This window comes from Microtus oregoni, unplaced genomic scaffold (genome assembly GCF_018167655.1).
Source record: "Microtus oregoni isolate MIOR12 unplaced genomic scaffold, Mior012 000114F_ref0000099, whole genome shotgun sequence".
NCBI lineage: Eukaryota > Metazoa > Chordata > Mammalia > Rodentia > Cricetidae > Microtus > Microtus oregoni.
The window spans coordinates 522,206-543,218 of record NW_024544743.1 but is presented as its reverse complement, the minus strand read 5'-3'; the positions used below and the strand labels follow the sequence as shown (position 1 = coordinate 543,218).

The following is a 21,013-nucleotide window of genomic DNA, read 5'->3' as shown; positions in this document are numbered from 1 at the left end:
ATCTCCTGGGATTGGGGTTAGAGATGTTTGTGAGCCACCATGTGGGTTCTGGGAATCAGACCCACCTAGGTTCTTTGAGAGAATAACAAATCTAGTGATGTTTTGTTTGAATCTAACAAATAAAGTTTGCCTGAAGATCAGAATTCTGAGCTAAGTCACTAGTTAGCCACAGAAGCCAGACAGTGGTGACACACACCTTTAATTCCAGCTTTTGGGAGAGAGAGGCAGACAGATCTCTGTTAGTTCAAGGCCACCCTGGACTACATGAGATTGCTTCTGTCTTAAAGAGGAAAAGAGCTCATACAAAGGTGATCCCAGCAATTGGGATGACATGCCTTTAATCCCAGCACTAGGGAAGTGAAGACAGGAGTGATATGGCTGGGAGGAGAGAGGAATATAAAGTGGGAGGAGACAGGAGATCATTGTAGTCTCAGGGTTCGGTCTGAGGATTCGTGGAGACAGGATCGCCCCTTCAGTCTGAGCACTGGTAGAGGTAAGAACTCTAGTGACTGCTCTGCTTCTCTGATCCTTCAACTTTCACCCCGATAGCTGACTTTGAGTTTTTATTTTTAAACCAATTAGAATTCGCTCCAGCCCCAACCTTACTGTATTTCTAGTGACTCCTCACCCTCTTAACCTTCCCTCCTACCACGCCTGACATAACAATGCTTCCTTTGTTTCTACCTTCAAGTACCTTGTCCTTCTTTAGTACACTTCCTGTCCTGCTCAGTGCTTGCACATGACTGGAGAAGCACGTATGATTGGCCGGCTAGGCTCACGATAGATTCTTGGTCCTTCCCTGGAGGGTTTAGTGGTGTCTGGAAAGCTCAGTCTGAACCCTTGTCTTCACTCAGACATGCCGAGTTCTAGCCTTCATGAGTCTTTTAAGTTAAGTAGAGGAGGCTCAATGGCTACAGCAAATGGGCCCCAAAGTCCTAAGGCTCCAATTCAACCCAAATCCACACATCATTCACACATTTGGGTATTCTGGATCAAGAGGTGGAAGCCCTTCTTCATCCAGGCACTTTCTTATGGCTCTGCGAATTCCATGTACTTGTAGACATCTAGATAACTGAAGCCGAGCTGCTGTGTGCAGGGTCCAGTTGGCAGGAGGAAGAAACACCTGGAGGAAGTACAGCACTCAAGGCTCTGACCTGACTGGCAGGCAAGGTCCTGCTGTAGGCATACTGAGAGAGGCTGAGAAAAGCGGCCTGTGGCAGGGATGTGAACTGTGACAGACAAAAGATGACCTTGCTCCTCACTCTGCAGAGAAAGCAGAAGCAACCATAGAGACTTCTCTGTCTCTCCGTCCCAAGTGTGCGCATATGGCAAGGACTGTCTCTCGGAATCCCCAGTCAGAAAGTGGGAGTCTCTAAGTTCCCACTGTGATGCTCGTAGATCTCAAGCCATAAACACCGTTGTCCCTCATCCTCCTCACTTGCACAGTTTGTGACACTGACCCCCCACTCCTCTGTTCCCAGCTTTGAGACTGAAGTCTCCCCACTTTGGTACTCCGGCCCTACTCAGCTGCTGCTCTTCCTCCTCTGCTGGCTTCCCACACGCTGGTGTGGATCACCTCCTGCGGTTTCTTTCAAGCTGAGGATGTTAGTTGGCAGGTCTGCCTTGGGGCTGAGATCCCCATATATCTAACAGACATGCTGGTGAAAGAGATGTGGCCATACTTGGAATAGCAAGACCCTAACAATGTATTTGAAAACTGAGTCTACCCTTTCTCTCTGAATAATATACAGGTAGGCTGGGGAGTTTCCAACCTATTTCTTGTGTGTCTGGGGGCGGGTGCTTATGGACAAGCAGGTGGATTGTGTGTACGTGGCGGGGGGAGGCTAGAAGGACAACTTTGTTTATAATCCTCAAGTGCTGTCCACCTTGGTTTTTTGTTTATTTGTTTTTTGAGACAGGTTGCCTAGCAAGACCCAGGGATCCACCTGTCTCTGCCTGCTAATCACTGGGACAAGAGCATGCTACCATGCTGGGAGATGTTGCATTCATTCTGAGGATAGAATTCAAACTATCCACTCAACTATTTCCCCAGCCCCCGGTATACTTTCCAGTTCAGTTCTTTTGCCTATTTCAGAACTTTCCTTTTCAACTTCTTAGTGACCACATCTATTTGGCTGCCTTCAGCCCCTCCAAAGGTCCAAATATAAACTGTTAGTCTTTTCTTTAAAAGCAGCTGTCTGGGAGCTGGGGAGATGGCTCAGTGGCTGAGAGTATTGTCTGCTCTTCCAGGGTCCCTGGGTTCAAGTCCCAGCACCCACATGGCAGCTCACACCTGTCTGTTCCAGTTCCAGGGCTTCTGACACCTCACAAAGACACACATGCAGGCAAAACACCAGCGCACATTTTTTAAAAGTAGCTGGAAAAAAAGAAAGAAATCGGATATTGGTGGTGCATGTTTAATTCCAACACTCAGGAGGCAGAGGCAGATGAAATCTCTGTGAGTTCAAGGCCAGCCTGGTCTACAGAGCAAGTTCCAGGACAGCCAGGGCTACACAGAGAAACCCTGTCTCTGAAAACAACAAACAAACAAAAAACCCAAAACAAAACCAAGTAGCTGACTGCAGGGGCTGTCTCTGACTCTTTTACTGGCTTTTGGGGCCCTACTTTGAATAGTGGGTACCTTGCCCAGCCTTAATACATGGGGTATTCATCATTTTTCCTTTGTATATTAATAAATAAAGCTTGCCTGAAGATCAGAATGCAAAACAGCCACAACTAGTCAGCCATACAGGCCAGGCAGTGGTGGCTCACACCTTTAATCCCAGCACTAGAGAGGAATATAAGATGAGAAGAGACAGAAACTAGCTCTCTTTCAGTCTGAAGATTTCATAGACGTAATAGCTTCAGGTTGAACCCCGATATCTATCTCTGGGTTTTTATTATCCATGCTGTACATGGGGAGGTGCATAGTCTTATGGCAACTTGATGCAATGTTTTGTTGATATCCATGGGATATCGTGCCCTTTTTGAACAGAAACAGAGGAGTGCATTGAGGGATGGGAACAGAGGAGGTGGGGGGAGGGACTGAGAGGAGAGGAGGGAGGGGAAACTTCAGCCTGGAAGTTAAATAAATAAATATTTTTAAATAGTAGCTATCTCCTTTCTAAGTATTATTTTCAAGCCCCTATTTTTCTCTCTCTCTAACCCTAACTAATCAAGCTGCAACCTTCGCATCATGTCTCAATCATTTAAAGTTCTTTCTTGTTGTCCCCCCTTAGGGTCCCTGATGTGGGATTTCCCTCTGTACGTTGTGATTACCATTGACAAATAAAGGAACTGCTTTGGGCCTATAGCAGAGCCATAGGGGAACAGAGCTAGGTGGGGAAAACTAAGCTGAATGCTGGGAGAGAGAAGGCGGAGTCAGAGAGAAGCCATGGAGCCCCACCAGAAGCGAATGCCGGAACTTTAGCTAGTAAGCCACAGCCACATGGTGATACACAGATTAATAGAAATGGGTTCAATTAATATATAAAAGTTAGCCAATAAGAAGCTAGAGCTAATGGTCCAAACAGTGATTTAATACAGTTTCTGTGTGATTATTTTGGTTCTAGGCAGCGGGAACCAACAAGCAGCTCTCTCCTCCTACAAATTGGTGCCCAATGAGGAGGCAACTACATCCACATAAAAACCTAAAGATTTTCGGATCTACTGCTGAGCAGCCGGGTACCAACAAGCAGTCTCCCTGCAACAGGTCCCCACATCAATCTCTCTGTGAGTCTGACCTCAGATTCACTTTTTGGATCAGCTTCTCAAGTGGGGCTCACACCTCGAGAGCTGTACAGCCCCTGGTCTACATAGGGCTGTCCATTTTCCACCTCTGACATTTGCTTCACTTAGAAAGCAACAGCCTTCTTTTCTTTCTCCAAACTTCTAAGCCTAAAAAACAAAATTGTGCCTTAAATACCAACTCTTTCCCTTGTCAACATGCCCCCAACCTCTGGCATCTTCGGTGTCCAAAAACCCTCCACTTAAGGCCCCGAGGTCTCCCTGCAAAACTCCACCTCTTCCCAGGCAAACTACAAATGCCTCCTCCCCCCCCCCACCCCCCGTCACTGATGCTGCCCCACAGAGGCACGCAGTCCTCGGATCCCGCGTAGTTCTGTGTTTTTCCACAAGGCCCCTCTCGTGGCTTGGGATTTTCTCTGGTTTTTATCTCTGGGAGCGAGGATAACTCCAACTCCTCTCTTTGCCTGCAGCATCCTCCCCATGGAAGCGACTTGTGCGGGACAGCGTCAGGCAAGACCGCTGCAGCTCCGCCCTTAGCTGCGGGCTTTGGGTGAGCCGCTTAACTTTGCTTGCAAAACTAAACAGAGACCCGGTAGGTGCTTGGGGCGGTGAGACTGTGCGCTCCTCTTTCCCCCAGGGAATCCCAGGCCGCCCGGCTGTTTGCATCCCGGCACCGCCCTCCTCCACCTCCTGGAGGTCCTCCTCCACCCCTGGGCCCCCGAGAGCCCAGGGATCCCGCCGCGCTGCGTGGGCGGCGGCCTAAGCCTCGGTCCCGGAAGGCCTCACACCTCGGCGGCCGCTCCGCGACCCCGACGACCGCGGAGCCGCAGCCAGACGCGAGCCGTTTGGACCCTGCGCGGCCCCCGTAGCGCGGCTCCTCCAGCAGGTGGTTCTGGTCCTCCGCGGTCCGTCACCCGCGGACCTCTCCTCGGCGCCGGCGTCCGCGTCCGCCGCGCAGCACCGCGACCCTCAGGAAAGAAGTCCCGCGCGCCGCTGAGGGCGCCAGGCCTGCCGGTCCGCTCGGCTCCGCCCGACCGCCCGCCCACCGCGCGCTCACTCGGCCGGCCGCGGGCCCGTTACTGCGGACGCCCCGCGCCCCGCGCCCAACGCCCGGGGCTGCGCGGGAGCGGCGGGGAGAGGAGAGCGGCCGCGCCGCGGCGAGGCCCGGTGAGTCCGTCCGCGGAGCCCCCGCCGCTCGCGGCTGAGGCGCCGCGGCCGAGTGCGGCCTGGGGCGGGGAACCGGGCCGGCCGGGGCGAACGGGGCGAGCGGGCCGCGGAGGCTGCGGGAGAGTGCGGGCCGCAGGCCTCGTCCGCCGCGGGGCCGCGGGAGTGACAGGTGCGGCCGGCCGGGCGCCCACCTGACTCGGTGTCGCTTTGCAGGCTCTGACGCCGCGTCTCGGCTGCAGCTGCTGCGGCTCGCCCAGCCCTGCGCTCGCTCGGTCTCCGGGGACTTGGCTGAGAAGTTTTGGAGCAGCCGGAACCCGCTCGTGCGTGAGATTGGGCGTCGGTGCCCGAAGGAGGGAGAGCGAGGACGCGGACGGACGGCACACCGCCCTCCTCCCGGCGGCCAGAGGTAGACGTGCCTTCCCCGTCGACGCTTTCGGTCGCTAACGCCCCGCGCTGGGGTCGCCAGCTCCGGGCTGCTCGGACCTACCGAACAGTTGGGACAAAAAGTTTATTCCATTGTCTGCCCCGCCCCCTCTCGTTGCCATATTTCTCCATCGACGTCGGCGGAGAGTTCTAGTGAGAGCCGGGCTCTCCTAACGCCGAAAACGCAGTCTTCTGCACCCTGGTCGGTTCCTACGAACGTGCTGGCACCTGTAACCAGGATGAAGTTAAGCTGTAGCTCCCAAAGTATTCTAGAAGCTCTCGGAAAATCGTAATGCTATATTGAAAATCTTTCTAGAAAACTAGGGTTTCTCTACACTAGTTTATCCCACTAAAACTGGTAAGTTGTGAAAGCCTGTTTTATGAGGTTATCATTATAGGGCAAAACACACTAACTTGCACTGACCCAAGGGCTCCTAGGAGGGCTGCTGTGGAAATTCTTACTTTCCTTCATGGCAGAATCCCTTAGTACATTGTTGGGATTTTTTTTTTTTAAAGTTTTCACCGCACGGAAATTGAGAGGTGCAGATCAGAGAAGGAAGGCTGTTCTTAACCATTGTGGGGGGGTGTGGAATTTGGGGGAGACCTTTAAGTTGATGTCATTTGCAATAAATATGTTGGAAGCAAAGGTTGAGAATGCACTTGGCCGTTGATGCCTGTGAACCTTAAGTTTTAAGAAGTCAAAATGACAGGTCCAAGGATTAGTGATGCTTAATGCCGTTTCAGTGTATGCACGTTTTTAATGTTGGGGTGAGGCGGTGCTTGGCATCAGGACTCTTCATAGTCTAATTCATCCGTGTGTTGTTTCTAATCTATGAGAGGTCACTGAGGCCTCTCTAGTGGATGTGGTGGTGGTGGACACCCGCATTCCCAGGACTCGGGGCTGGGACAGGAGGTTGAGAGTCTAGAGGCCACGTTCACTGATGGTGTTTACAGCGTGGGTTTTCTTTTTGGATAATACTGGATGACAGTATTGATAGAGGGTAGCTGCTGTTCGTTTTTCAAAGGGAGAAAATTGTTGTTCTTGAGTGAAAATTATGTCACCGAGTTGCCCCTGACAAGTTCTTTCCTGACTCTAGTGAGATCATAGAGGGAAGGAGGTCAGGATGGCTGCAACCCTTCATAGAGACCAAGAAGGTAGATCCTGTATACGTCTTCTTGGTTGCAGCTCAGCCCACTCTTTACTCCCTCATCCTTTAAAAACCAGCACTTAACACAAAATCAAAAGCTTCCTGTGACAAGAGTCCTAGAAAAAATTAGTTGTAGGAATAATTAGTTGTTATGGTACTTTTTTTGGGGGGGGGGGTGTTTAAGACAGGGTTTCCCTGTGTAGCCCTGGCTATCCTGGAACTCACTCAGAGATTTGCCTGCCTCTGCCTCCTGAGTGCTGGGATTAAAGGCGTGCGCCATCATCACCTGGCATGATGGTACCTCTAATGAAACAGTTTTGAATTGATGATTGTGCATTTACATGCACTTTGCACCCTCATTTTCCTAGTTCAGAAGCACACATTTCAGTGCACACTTAGGTGTAGCACTCTGTACCTGGAAAATGTAACCAGGCCCAGCCAGTAAGCTTGATACCGTTATTAGTTTATTTGATGTTATTTCTTCTTATTTTTGCTGAGACAGTTTCCTAATGTGTAGCCCAGACTAGCCTTGAACATATACCCTTCCTGCCTTAGCCCTGCAGATATGCACATTACAATTGACTGATAAATCTATCTGTTAATGTGCGCTCCAAGTCCTTTATGTTTTGGGGGACACAGGGAAGAGATCCATGTTCAGCATTTTGAAATCGGGACATCAGGGAGCTAGATAGAATGACAGCTATTTTAAGGAATCCATTGGCTAACGGGTAAATACAAGTGTGGGAATATCAAAGAGAGCGAACGGTTAGCTTGAGGGCAGTTCAGAGTTGACTGCAACAGCTAAATCTGAGGATAGAGGAGACATTCTAGACCTCAGGGGCGGTGGAGGTAAAGACAGGAACAAGTAAACAAGTTGTTCGTCCGTTTTCTTCAAGAACCTTGACCATCTGAGGCGCCTCTATGGAAATCTGACATAAGCCGTAATGTGTAAGCAGCAGCTAGTCGGATTTAGGGTACAGGGTGAAGGGAAAGTTGGTCATTCTGTAGCCTCAGAGGAGGAGAACAGTGAGATGGCTTTGCATGTGATAAATTACGTGCATGCTTTTTGTTTGTTTGTTTTGTTTTATTTTCTCTTTTTTTATTGCTTTATAAATAATACCATTCACAATTTCCTCTTCCTCCCCTCCTCCCATTTCCCTCCTGCTCCCCCAACTCACCATCCCCCCTTCCCCTCCAGTCCTAAGAGAGGGCAGGGTATCCTGCCCTGTGGGAAGTCCAAGACCCTCCCCCCCTCCATCCAGGCTTAGGAAGGTGTGCATCCAAATAGACTAGGATCTCCAAAAGCCAGTACATGCAGTAGAGACAAATCCCAGTGCCATTATTATCGGCCCCTCAGTCCCCTATTGTCAGCCACATTCAGAGGGTCCAGTTTGATCCCATGCCCGTTCAGTCCCATTCCAGCTAGCTTTGGTGAGCTCCCATTAGATCAGGCACACTGTCTCAGTGGGTGGACCAACCCCTCACGGTTCTGACTTCCTTGCTCATCTTCTCCCTCTGTCTGCTCTTCAACTGGTCCTTGGGAGCTCAGTCCAGTGCTCCTATGTGGGTCTCTGTCTTTATCTGTTGCTGGATGAGGGTTTTATGGTGATATTCAAGATAGTCATCAGTCTGACTACAGTACAAGGCCAGTTCAGGCCCCTCTCCTCCACTGCCCAGGCTCCTAGCTGGGGACATCCTCATGAACACCTGGGAACCCCTCTAGAGCCAAGCCTCTTGCCAACCCCAAAATGGCTCCCTTGATGAAGTTATCTTCTTCCCTGCTTCCATGTCTGTCCTTCCTCCATCTCAACTATCCCACTCCCCTAAGCTCTCCCCAACCCTCTCCTTCTCCTTCTCTCTCCCCCTCTCCCCTTCCCCCACCCCACCCTTACCCCCTTACCTGCATGCTTTTATTATATATGTTCCTGCAACATTGGTTTTTTAAGTTACCTCGTGAACTCCTCTTGTTCTTCTTCAACCCCTGACACTAGCTAATTTTATCTCACAGAGGAGACTTTACCTTTGTCTTCAGTAGTGCTGAACAGTAGTTGTCCTAATTAAACTATAAATGTCTATATATTAAATACCTTTTATAGACTACCTTAGAGAAGGCCATTATTCTTCTTTGTATATTGTGTGTCTTAATTATGTAAGTATGTGTAGATGAGTTGTAAGTATCTGGATTTAAAGAGGACAGGAAAGGAAGTGATGCTGTATTACTCTCAGATGTGACTGGAGGTGAGGATGCTGAAGCTGAGGATTCGAGAACAAAGGAGCACTAACCCCAGCCACATCCTACAGGAAGGACTTGAAAACCTGGGGTGTCTGTGTGAGCTGTAGGGACCTGGGGTGTCTGTGTGAGCTGTAGGGACCTGGGGTGTCTGTTGAGCTGTAGGGACCTGGGATGTCTGTGTGGGCTGTAGGGACCTGGGGTGTCTGTGTGGGCTGTAGGGAACCTGAGGTGTCTGTGTGGGCTGTAGGGACCTGGGGTGTCTGTGAGCTGTAGGGACCTGGGGTGTCTGTGTGGGCTGTAGGGACCTGGGGTGTCTGTGTGGGCTGTAGGGACCTGGGGTGTCTGTGTGGGCTGTAGGGCTGTTGTTTTCTCAAGCTGCAAAGGAGATGGTGATTGTATGAAATAACTGTTTGTGGAAGTCTTACAAGTTGATTGGTGACGCTAATGGGCTCTTAGGAGCATGCTTTCCTTCTTTTGCTATCCTTAGGCATCACTGACATGAAAGACAGCAGTCTGACTGCTGATGCTAACTTTCTGAATTCGTCATTTTGATACATGGTAGGAAAAGTCATACTGTATTGGTTCAACTCTGCTTTTTCAGTTGAGGGTAGATAGTAATTTTCATGATGTTTTGTTTTTCATAGGAGTCATTAGAAAACATAATGTAATCTCAAGCATTTTTCTTATATTTTTTCTTTTTTGTAAGCTCAAGGACCATTTTATTGGACCTTAAGATTAAAAATGGCAGGAAAGTTACAGATTTTGGTTGGTGCTTGAAAGAAGGAGATAGTGTTGTGTCTTCTGAGATCAGGTCCAAGAAGTCAGGCTCAGAGTGGGATTCTGAGAGAGTGTCTTGGAATCTAAGGAGCATCTTGAGAGAAGTGTGGGAATGAGAGCACCCCGGGTGTTAGGACAGGATTGTCTAGGGATTTAGCCGGCATCTGAAGAAAAGATGGGAAATGGAAACAGAGTATCCTATAGGTGTGGAGGTGGAGCTTGGAGAAGTGGAATGCCTGCTGGTGGAGAGGCCGCAACTGCCATGGGCTGGATATGGTTTTGTCATTTAACCTTTACATCTGTCGCTTCAGAAGTACTGGTTACTCTGCCTTTGACATGGCTGCCGGGTGAGGATGTAGGGTCAGGGTCTGGAGGCCAGCCTGGGCCTCACAGTGACCTCTGAACGCTGCGGTTGGCTTGAGAATTCTGGTTGTAAACAAGAACAGGGAGCAGATGAACTCTGAAGTTTTAGCTTTGGAAGACTAAGTTGAACGTTATTTTTGTCTTGAATATATTTACTATATTAATACTTAGCATACTTAATAATTTATTATATTACTGTTCAGGTGACTGCCACTGCCCTATCCCTTTTTGCAGCCTTAAACCTGAGTGAAGAGGGAATCACCATTGCTCATAAGCATTTCTCCTTTGCACTGGACCCCTTTGAAGTGTCTTAGCAGAGTGCTTTATCTTAGAACGTTATTCTTGTCATTTCTCATTTAATCTAATGTTCCCTTTGTGCTTTGCCTTTGTTATTCACTCATTCAGAACATGTGTGTGTGCAATGTTTAAGACATAGTCCCGCTGGGCAGCAGTGATGCACATCTTTAACCCCAGCAGTGGGGAGGCAGAAGCAGGCTGATCTCTGTGAGTTTGAGCCCAGCCTGGTCTACAAAATGATTTCTAGGGCAGCCAAGGCGACATGGGAAGGAAAAGCCACAGTCCCAGCTGTGGTTGCTGGTCTTAGGTAGACCCTTGCTCATCTTTTGTAGTGTACTGAGTACACTTGTTAGGTCTTGGATGTAGTTTTACTGATTGCCTAATTTCTACTTCATGCCCACAAACCTTTTTCTTTCATTTCAAAGGTTACAACCTTAGTTTTTAGATAGGGCAAATGTTGGTTTGAATTTCAGAATGTATTTTGCAGTGCAGACATCGTGTTTAGTCACGTTTTAGTTGTGCCAGGTCCTAACTCCTGTTCAAGAGGTGTTTTAGAAAAGATAATTGGTCTACAAGAGCTAGTTCCAGGACAGGTTCCAAAGCTACAAAGAAACCCTGTCTTGAAAAACCAAAAAGAAAAAAAAAAGAAAAGATAATTTATGAGCATTTAACTCATACAAGACATTACAGTCGAATAATACCAGTAAGTGCTGACATTTAAGCGCTGTGGTGCATCTTCACACAGTTCACACTGACCGACTGCATGTGAAGCCCTCTGGAATCAGTGCTGCTCTCCTCACGTCACAGGGAGGGAGGTCATGGGTTGTTAGGGGTTCACACTAAGGAGCAGATTGGGCTTGGCCAGACTCCCTGACTCCTGCTGAGCTCTTGGCTTAGGACCCTCTGTCCTTTGACATGGCATTTCTAGCATAAAGGAAAAGGGCGTCTTTACTGTCTCAACAAGGAGACCTGTAAGTGTATAGAGCTAATGGGAGAAATATATCCACATTTTAAAAATAATGTTATCAGGAGAAATAAAACTGTAGTAATAAGGAGCGGTGGGGCTGCGTCCCCAGCACCCCAGTCGCTTGGCTAGCTTATGCCCCGACATAATTACACACAAACTGTATTCATTTAAACACTGCTTGGCCCATTTCTATCTAGCCTCTTGTTGGCTAACTCTCGCACCTGGACTAGCCCATTTCTAATATTCTATGTAGCACAGCTAGGTGCGCTTACCGGGAAGATTCTAGCCTACGTCCATCCTGGGTCGGAGCTTCATCACATGTGTCTGCCCAGGAGCCGGGAGCATGGGGTCTCTGCTCCAGAGAGCAGGGCTGTCCGTCTGAGCTCACTTCCTCTTCCTCCCAGCATTCTGTTCTGTTTACTCCACCCACCTATGTTCTAAGCTATGAGCCCAAGCAGTTTGTTTATTACTTAACCAATGAAATCAACAGATTGATATATGACACTCCCACATCATAAAACAATAAGTTATCAGGCCTGGCACTAAATACTGAATTTGTATAAATTCAGTAATTCAAATTTTAAACTGATGGCAAAGCTCTGGCTGGCAGGATATGTCTGCATTGTCTAAGCATGACCTTGTAGATAGATTTGTGTGTTGTTAAAAGAGCATGTTATGAGCTCGCAAAGGAGGGGAAATGTCAGTGTAGAGGTTTAAGGCCATTGCTTAGAATCTGCTCATAGGGGCTGGAGAGATGACTTAGAAGTTAAGAATACTGACTGACCTTCCAGAGGTCCTGACTTAAATTCCCACCAACCACATGGTGGCTCACACCCATCTATAATGAGATCTGGTGCCCTCTTTTGGTGTGCAGGCATACATGCAGGCAGGATACTGTATGTATAATAAATAAATAAATTTTAAAAAAATCTCCTCATAGGAGATGGGGCTTCCACTCCTGAGCTGCTCCTCCCTATGCTGTGTGCTTTGCTCCTCCAGCACCTGCAGCATGGTGGTAGCAACTCTCCCCAGCGCTACAAGCTCAACGGTGGCCAGCAGTGATGTCAGCTGTCAGCTCAGGTACAGTCCCAAGGGCAGGATACTTGTCCTGTCACAGTGACAGGGCAGCATGTACAGGAGCAACCACCAGCAGATGCCAGGTAAGGCTCCTTGCATCTGATGGCGACTGTCCCGAAGGTGGTGACTCCACAGGGGTTTCTTAGTCACTCAAAAATCTGAAAGAAACTGTAGATAAACTGGAAACTGCTTTATGCCACAGAAAGAAAATTCTCTGAACTTTGGAGAAATGTTTTAGAATAAATATTTATAAACACTAATACAGAACAATCCAAGCACAGAATTTGTGATTTTGATATCTATTCTAGAATGGAAAGGAAATGTCTTTAAAATACATCATTTGAAGCCAGGCTATACCACAATAACAGTCTGAAAAATCCCAGGAGCTTAAAGTAGCCAACCGTTTGGTCCAAGCCCCATGCCTGGCACAGGTTATTAAGGGTTTAATTATTTAGTCTGGCTAATAGAGCCAGCCCCATCCCTGTGTGGCATGTGCTTCCAGGAATTTAGATGAAGGGGAAAGAGAACACGGTGTCATTTAAAGCTGGTATTTCGGGCTAAAGAAGTGATTCTGTGGATAAGAGCACTTACTGCTCTTGCAGAGGACCCAGGCTTGGTTTTCACCACACACACAGTGGGTCACAACCATCTGTATGGCAGTTCCAGGGGATGCAGTGCCCTTTTCTGGCCTCTGTGGGCTCCTGCGTACCTTGAGCACACAAGTCACTTATCCTCAGCACTTTGGCCGTTATTTTAACTGCACTCCGTTCTAAACAAGCTAAGAGCAGCACTGATCAAAGTGGTTTGGCGTGCCTTTTCAGCAAGACAGCAATAGAAAATACCACGCCAGGTCTATGACCTCATCAGCCATAGGCTTTGGCCAAAGTTGGCAGTACTCGGCATGAATTCCATGGTAGAGGAGATGTAAGTTCTTTATTTTTTTAAACTAGTTGTAAGGCCTCAGTCTTTATGATCAAACTTCAGCATCTTGATTGTAAGAGTGCCCTTTCCTGTTCTTTTGTTTCCTGGCAGTCTGGGATAAGTGTAGCTGCAGGAAGGGTCTATGTGCATACAGAAAAGTGTTCCTCCTCTTCTGCGGCTGACCCTCGTCATTCAGGGTCTCTCCCATAAGTATGTACACACCACAAAAACATTCAAGGAAAAGAAAAGTCAAGGATGTTAAAATTAGATGTGGGAGTGAGCGTCATGCATGATTTTAGTCTTGCATTGTTGCCTGTGAGATAAATAAAACTCACATTTTCTTAATTTTGTGTTATTAAGTTAAAAATATGCTAATGCTAATGAAATTGTGGGTACAAACCCAAATACTACCAAATCTGTTGTCAGGAGCAATGTCTTTCATATGTCTGGCTGGTCTAGACACTAGAATAGTTTTTCTTCACTGTGTTTCTCACCTGCCTCCTCTTTCCCCTGCCCACAGGAGTTTTCTAGAACAGTTTGAGCCATGGCTTCAGCGGTCCTCAGCTCTGTTCTCACTACCGCCTCTCGGTTTGCCCTGTTACAAGTTGATAGTGGCAGTGGTTCTGATTCTGAGCCTGGAAAAGGCAAAGGCCGGAATAATGGGAAGCCTCAAGCCTTGGGAAACAAACCAACTACAAATGAAAAAAAGAGAGAGAAAAGAAGGAAAAAGAAGGAGCAGCAGCAGAGTGAAGCAAATGAGGTAGCTATTAGAGTTCCTGGTTTCCCTGGGTCTCTGAGTGGAAGCTGCACCGGCGTGGCCATTGCGCCCTGTCCTGGAGCAGCGCAGCTTGGTGAACAGAAACCTACCTGCAGTCAAATGTGAGCATTTAGGAGGCGCTTTCCCTGGTGTGCGTGCTCTTAAGTTAAACAGAGATGTCTTCAAAGGAGCCGGCCTGTGCCTGGAGCCCCAGCCTCTCAGGAGACTTAGCTAGCCTGGACCTGGACAGCATAGTGAGACTTTGTGTGGTAAACAATGAATAAGTTCATAAGTAAAGGTAAATAAAATCCACACGTGACTTTTGAGTTTTATAAGTTTTATAATGTGTATTATGACTAAAAATATTTTAAAATTAAAATCATTAACTGAATTTAATATATTTTGTGTTTATTTTATAGCTCAGGAATCTTGCTTTTAAGAAAATTCCCCAGAAATCCTCCCATGCCATTTGCAATGTTCAGCATGAGCTTTCATTGCCAAACCCAGCACAGAAGGAGTCTCGGGAAGAAAACTGGCAGGAGTGGAGACAGAAAGATGAGCAGGTAAAACCAAGTAAACGAAGCTGCCTGCTCGCTTCCCTAGCTGATGGGATTTTCGGGGGGGGGGCGGGCTCTGAGTCCGTGTCAACATTCTACAGAGCCACTAGTGTTGGAGGACTCCTGTGTGCAGCCTGGATGAGAGGTTGTGGCCCGTGTGTACATTGTGTGGGTTAGATTTGTCTGCAAAGCAGTTGAGCGTTTTCTCTGGGTTTTGTGGGTTTTGTTTTTTAGTTCATCTATTGTGTACAAATGAAAAGAGTGTTAGGAACATAGATATAATTAATTTCGGATGGCTGGAGAGATATCTCAGTGGTTAAAAGGCACTTATTCAAATTTTTTTAAAAACCACATTTGTAGGGACACAGATCTGTTAAATATCTAATGACAGCTTTGATTAAACGTAAGGACTGAGGTGAGAGTTCCTTTTAACGTCAGTGTAGAACTGTTGAGGGCATGCTTGTTCTGTGATCTATTTACATGGCGTTTGATTCTGTATCTCTAAGTGCTTATTCTGAGGACACACGTGAGTGAGGGAAGGGAGTGTGTGTGCTTCCTACATGCGTAGGAAATGAACAGTGTTTACTTGCATATTAAGCTATAGTTTGGTCTGTAGGAAAGTAGGCCTTATTTTCAAATAGATTTCTGGTCCATTTAGTGGATTTTACTACCATTCTTGTGTTACCAGTTTTTTTTTTTAAATATTTATTTATTTATTTATTATGCATACAATATTCTGTCTCTGTGTATGTCTGCTGGCCAGAAGAGGGCACCAGACCTCATTACAGATGGTTGTGAGCCACCATGTGGTTGCCAGGAATTGAACTCAGGACCTCTGGAAGAGCAGGCAATGCTCTTAGCCACTGAGCCATCTCTCCAGCCCCCCCCCCTTTTTTTAAAGGTTTATTTATTTATTATGTACAAAGTGTTCAGCCTCCATGCCTGCAGGCCAGAAGAGGGCACCAGATCTCATTACAGATCGTTGTGAGCCACCATGTGGTTGCTGGGAATTGAACTCAGGACCTCCGGAAGAGCAGTCTGTGCTCTTAACCTCTGAGCCATCTCTCCAGCCCCTTGTGTTACCAGTTTTAAAGGAAGTAGACAAAACTGGGTGCCATAGTGCATATATGTAATCCAAGCATCCGTCCACTTGGGAAACTGAGTCAGGGAGCTCTTGAATTCCAGCCCAGCCTGTTTGGACAAGATCCTGTCTGAGAAGCCAGACAAACTAGCACAGGCAGTGCCCCAGTGTGCTCTTCTCAGAGACTGAGTTCAGTGTGTTTCCTTGAGGATCTTGCGTTTTCCACCACTCAGCTTGTGAGCACCTGGAGGTGCTCTGGAGCCATGCATTGGTGCCGTTGACATTTCCAGATAGCGAGGTGCTGTTGGGCATTGGTAGAGTTTACATGGTTTTCACCAGAGAGAGCTTCTCCTGATTGCCCAAAGGTTACTGGACGCTGATATAGGAAATAACTCCGTCACACCGAAATCAGTGCAGTCTGCTAACATGAGCACTGTCTCAGGTTTTTCCCCTTTCTGCCGCCACAGTGATCAGGGAGTTCTGAAGAGAACATAGATCTCATAGTTCTATATATGTGTTTCGTATGTGGCTCAGGGGTTTGTGAGGGATTTGTACTGGGTGTGTGCTGGCTTACACAGAAGGACCTAGATTTTTGTTAGGACTTCTGCTTAGAAGCAGATTGTCAAGATCATTCCCTGTGTCAGGACGGTCTTCGGGATTCCATAAGATAGCTGTATATGTAAGCAATGCTATTCCACAGTTAATCTATTCCTTTTTCTACCTATCAAAATTATTTCTGTCCTTTAAGTATCAACATAAAATTCATTTTCAGAAAATTCCCAGCTAAGGTTCTTGTATATTTTTTAGAATTTTAAATTTCATTTTTGTTTATTTGTATACTAGTTTATGTTAATAAAAATAAATTTAAGGGATAGGTCAGGGTTTTGCTTGATGCTATCTTATACTTTATCATTGCTTCTTATCATGCTCTAGGCCAATTGCCAGCAGCACAGGAAAGTCAGGAGACCTCAGGCTGTTACAGTCAGAGTCCAGGGAGTGTGTGGTTTGTGTTCTTTGTTTGTTCCACTTTAAGGTTCATTTCTATGCCAAGACCAACCTGGACTATGTAGTGAGTTCTGGGACAGCTAAGGATACATAGTGTAGTCCAGCTTTTTTTTGGGCTGCCAACTAACAGAAAAACAACACAGAGACTTAATATTAATTATGAAAACTCAGCCTTTGGCTTAGGAAAAATTGTCCCACTAGCTCTTGTAACTTCAATTAACCCTTATTTTTAAATCTATGTTCTACGTGGCTCAGTTACCTTTACTCTGTTTTGCCCATCCTGCTTCCTCTCTGTCTGGTTGGCAACTCCCCATTTTTCTTCCCAGAGCTCTCTGTACAGAAGTCCCTGCTATACTTCCTGCCTAGCTATTGGACATTTAGCTTTTTATTAAACCAGTCACAGTGACACATCTTTTACATAGTGTAAAGGAATATTCCACAACAATGTAGTGAAACCATCTCAAAAGAAAAAAAGTTTGATTTCATTCATTTTTTGTTATTGTTTTATCAGAATGTTTTTCCTTAACACTTAAAATCAGTGAGTTAATGTGGAAAAATCACAATATCTTGCAAGACGTCCAGCTTCCTAACCTGTTTTGCTGTCTGGCATGCTGGGATATCATTGCAAATATATGATTCGATAGAAATAACCACAATTTTTTTCCATAATTAAATGTTAGAAATAGGATTTTAATAGCAAATTAATCAGCTTTGTTCAGAATAAACTAAAATTTTGTTGATTTTTTTGTTAAATCATCATATTTTTAATTTATGAACAAACATTTTGTACTTAGCTTAGATGTATATAAATTGATTTATACTCTTTAAATGTGGCTAATATATGTAAATTCTATTTTTACTTTATTATTATTTTTCATTGTCTGTATAGGTTTTTATGTTTATGGGAGTCTGGCCTGCATGTATATATGTGCACCACATGTGTATCTAGTGCTTGCAGAAGCCAGAAGAGGGCATTGGATCCCTGGACCTGGAGTTACAGATGGTTGTGAGCCACCATCTGCCTTGTGAAGCTGGGAATGGGTTCTCTGCAGGAGCAGCCAGTGCTTGGAACCACTGTTAATCTGAATTGAGCTAATCTCAGCCCTGTTAGATTGTTGTGTGTTTACTGTGGGTTTACTTGGATTTCTCATGTACTCTTGTTTATCATTCTAATTCTTACTGTTTTTCTGTTAGGTTAGTGCTTTTCTGTGTAAAGCTAACTTGTTTTGCTGTTTTTGTTTTCATCATAGGATGAGATGAGATACTTTCAAAGGGGTGATTCCAGTTGGAAAGAAAGGTTTAATTGTAGATTTCAATATTAAGTTTTCTAGTTTTCAAGATACCCTTTTACCCTGGTGACGACAGAGTTTAGTCTATATATTTTTAAACATTAAGTAACAAAAATATTTCTTAATAGCTTGGGCAAAAACATATTGAGGAGTGATTAAAACCTGAAAACTTAGGCCGTAGGAAAGATGGGAACTAAGAAGTTCTGGGACACCAGAAGCTAGAGCCAGCAGACCCCACTTGCCAGAGTGACGTCAGGTGCTTAGACCTTTCTTGAGCCATCTCAAGGCCATGCCTAGGAGAGCAGAAAAGAGCTGGCTGTGTTGCTGGTGATTCAGCTTGAGTGTCAGTGTGGTGTTAGAACAGTGGGGTTGCTCACCTGTCCTGTCGAATCAAGGAAGAGTGGGAGAGAAGAAATAGGAGATGTCAGTAGCACATGTAGACACAGATATGTTCTCGGATTAACAATGAAAAAGGAGATAGGGATTTTAGAAATAGGGGTTATGCTTTCATACAGTACAGGGCTCCCAGAAGCATGGCTGAGTAACTTCAGAGAACTGAGAACTTTTTCCGTTTGATTTTTCTTTTTTTTTTTTTATATTTATTTATTTATTTATTTATTTATTTATTTATTATGTATACAATATTCTGTCTGTATGCCTGAAGGCCAGAAGAGGGTGCCAGACCTCTTTACAGATGGTTGTGAGCCACCATGTGGTTGCTGGGAATTGAACTCAGGACCTTTGGAAGAGCAGGCAATGCTCTTAACCACTGAGCCATCTCTCCAGCCCCCCGTTTGATTTTTCAAGACAGGGTTTCTCTGTGTAGCTTTGGAGCCTGTCCTGGAACTTGCTCTGTAGACCAGGCTGACCTCAAACTCACAGAGATCCGCCTGCCTCTGCCTCCTGAGTGCTGGGATTAAAGGCGCGTGCCACCACCACCCCATGAGAAGTGATAACTTTTTATTTAAAGTGCACTCTTTTTATGTTCCTATATATATTACCATATGTCATGGTTATTTCTTTTTTGCATGTGTATGTTATCGTGTGTCATGGTTGTTCTGAGAGTATGGTATAAAGCTGTGCTTACTCTGAACCTTCTTTCTAGCTGACATCTGAAATGTTTGCGGCTGACCTGGAGAAGGCCTTGTTGCTGAGTAAACTGGAATATGAAGAGCACAAGCAGGTACGGAGGTGTTCACCAGTGTAAACATCTAGACATTTTTAAGTGGTCAAAGCTCAGGTCAGTCCTTTCTGATGTATATAGAATTTCTTCTTTAGGGCTGGGATGTAACTTAGTGTTAGGCCCTGGATTCATTCCTTAGAACTACAAAAAAATAAAGTTTGCCTTAAAAACCCATGATAGGATCCACGCCTCAGATCCTGAGGGACAGAAACAAATGAGCCGTGCTTTGTCTAAAGCTTAGAATGTCAAGTTTCTCCCGTCAGATGAAAAAAACAAAAGAAATAAAATTAAAGCCAGATGATTTATTTTCATTTTAAGTGAACGTAGAATATAAATACATTTGGGAACCTTTGAGTATACTTGGTGGTAATGTGTGCTTAGCACATGTGAGACCCTTGTTCAGTCATGAGCGCTGCAGTGCACAGGAACTCACTCAAAGCCTCCCTGCCAGAGAAACATGCAGTTCAGCACGCAGAGCTCACCTCCCAGGCTGTGTTCCTGAGCTCAGTGTGTGTCACGAGCACTGGTCATTGTGCAGCTCTGATGAGACGGACACTAAGTGAAAAGTGATGCTGGCTTCCCGTTCTCACATGTAAACTGCGTGAGATCTGATCTGTGTGACCGATTCCAAACGTGTGCCAGGGGCTGTTCTTCACTGGACTCCCACGCTGTAACTTGATGGTTGATCAGAAATGCTCCTCCCGAAGTACACTCGAATGCATTGGCACAGGAGACCACTTCCTAAATATAACCCCAGCAGCACAGACCCTGAGAGAAACAATTAATAAATGGGACCTCTTGAAACTGAAAAGCTTCTGTAAAACAAAGGACACGGTCAACAAGGCAGCCTACAGAATGGGAAAAGATTTTCACCAACCCCACATCAGACAGAGGGCTGATTTCCAAAATATACAAAGAACTCAAGAAATTAGTCATCAAAAGAATAAATAATCCAATTTAAAAAATGGAGTACAAACCTAAACAGAGAATTCTCAACAGAGGAATCTAAAATGGCTGAAAGACATTTAAAGAAATGCTCAACATCCTTAGTCACCAGAGAAATATAAATCAAAACAACTCTGAGATTCCATCTTACACCTGTAAGAATGGCCAAGATCAAAAACACAGATGACAACTTATGCTGAAGAGGTTGTGGGGAAAAGGGAACACTTCTGCATTGCTGGTGGGAGTGCAAGCTGGTACAACACCTTTGAATATCAGTGTGGCAATTTCTCAGAAAATTAGGAAACAACCTTCCTGAAGACCCAGCAGTACCACTTTTAGGTATATATCTAAAGGATGCTCAATCATGCCACAAGGACATATGCTCAACTATGTTCATAGCAGCTTTGTTTGTCAGAACCTGGAAACAACCTAAATGCCCCTAGACCAAAGAATGGATAAGGAAAATGTGATACATTTACACAATGGAGTACTACACAGCAGAAAAAAATAATGACATCCTGAAATTTGCAGGCAAATGGATGGAGCTAGAAAACATCATTTTGAGTTGAGGTAACCCAGACCCAGAAAGACAAATATTTCATGAACTCTCTCATAAGTGGTTTTTAAACATAAAACCAGCCTACAAATCACAATTCCAGAGAACCTAGACAATAATGAGAACCCTAAGAGAGACATACATGGGTCTAATCTACATGGGAAGTAGAATAAGACAAGATCTCCTGAGTAAACTGGGAGCATGGGGAACATGGGAGAGAGTAGAAGGGGAAGGAGAAGAAAGAAGGGGAACAGAGAAAAATGTATAGCTCAATAAAATCAATTTAAAAAAAGAAAAAAAAAGAATTTTTCTGGCACCCGTGTACATAATGGGATGAGAAAGTGGGTAAGATAGTATGCCCAGGGTTTTCTTAAACACCTAGCATAGCCTAATGGCATCAAAAATTACATAAGAATTGCTAAAGTTCATTTGACAAATGAAATAAATCAGGCTGTATTTCCAGCAACTGATCATAGCACAGTGCAATCAGTAAGTTATGCAAGAAGGAATTTCACATTTC

General features: G+C 45.6%; 2 protein-coding genes across 2 annotated transcripts in view; both read left to right on the top strand.

Annotated features, from left to right (window-relative positions):
- The first annotated feature begins 1,325 nt into the window (after positions 1-1,325).
- Positions 1,326-5,382, top strand: LOC121443892 (translation initiation factor IF-2-like). Its single transcript, XM_041645644.1, has 3 exons — positions 1,326-1,362; positions 4,361-4,914; positions 5,128-5,382. Exons 1-3 carry the CDS (start codon positions 1,326-1,328, stop codon positions 5,356-5,358), a joined length of 822 nt encoding a protein of 273 aa, XP_041501578.1. The 3' UTR covers positions 5,359-5,382.
- A 175-nt stretch (positions 5,383-5,557) lies between these two features.
- Positions 5,558-21,013, top strand: part of LOC121443912 (G kinase-anchoring protein 1) — a 51,693-nt gene continuing 36,237 nt past the window's right edge. Inside the window, exons 1-4 of the mRNA XM_041645671.1 lie at positions 5,558-5,695; positions 13,641-13,880; positions 14,297-14,440; positions 18,915-18,992. Of these exons, the coding sequence (XP_041501605.1) occupies positions 13,665-13,880; positions 14,297-14,440; positions 18,915-18,992 (438 nt within the window). The 5' untranslated portion in view covers positions 5,558-5,695; positions 13,641-13,664. The remainder of the gene's footprint in view (positions 5,696-13,640; positions 13,881-14,296; positions 14,441-18,914; positions 18,993-21,013) is intronic.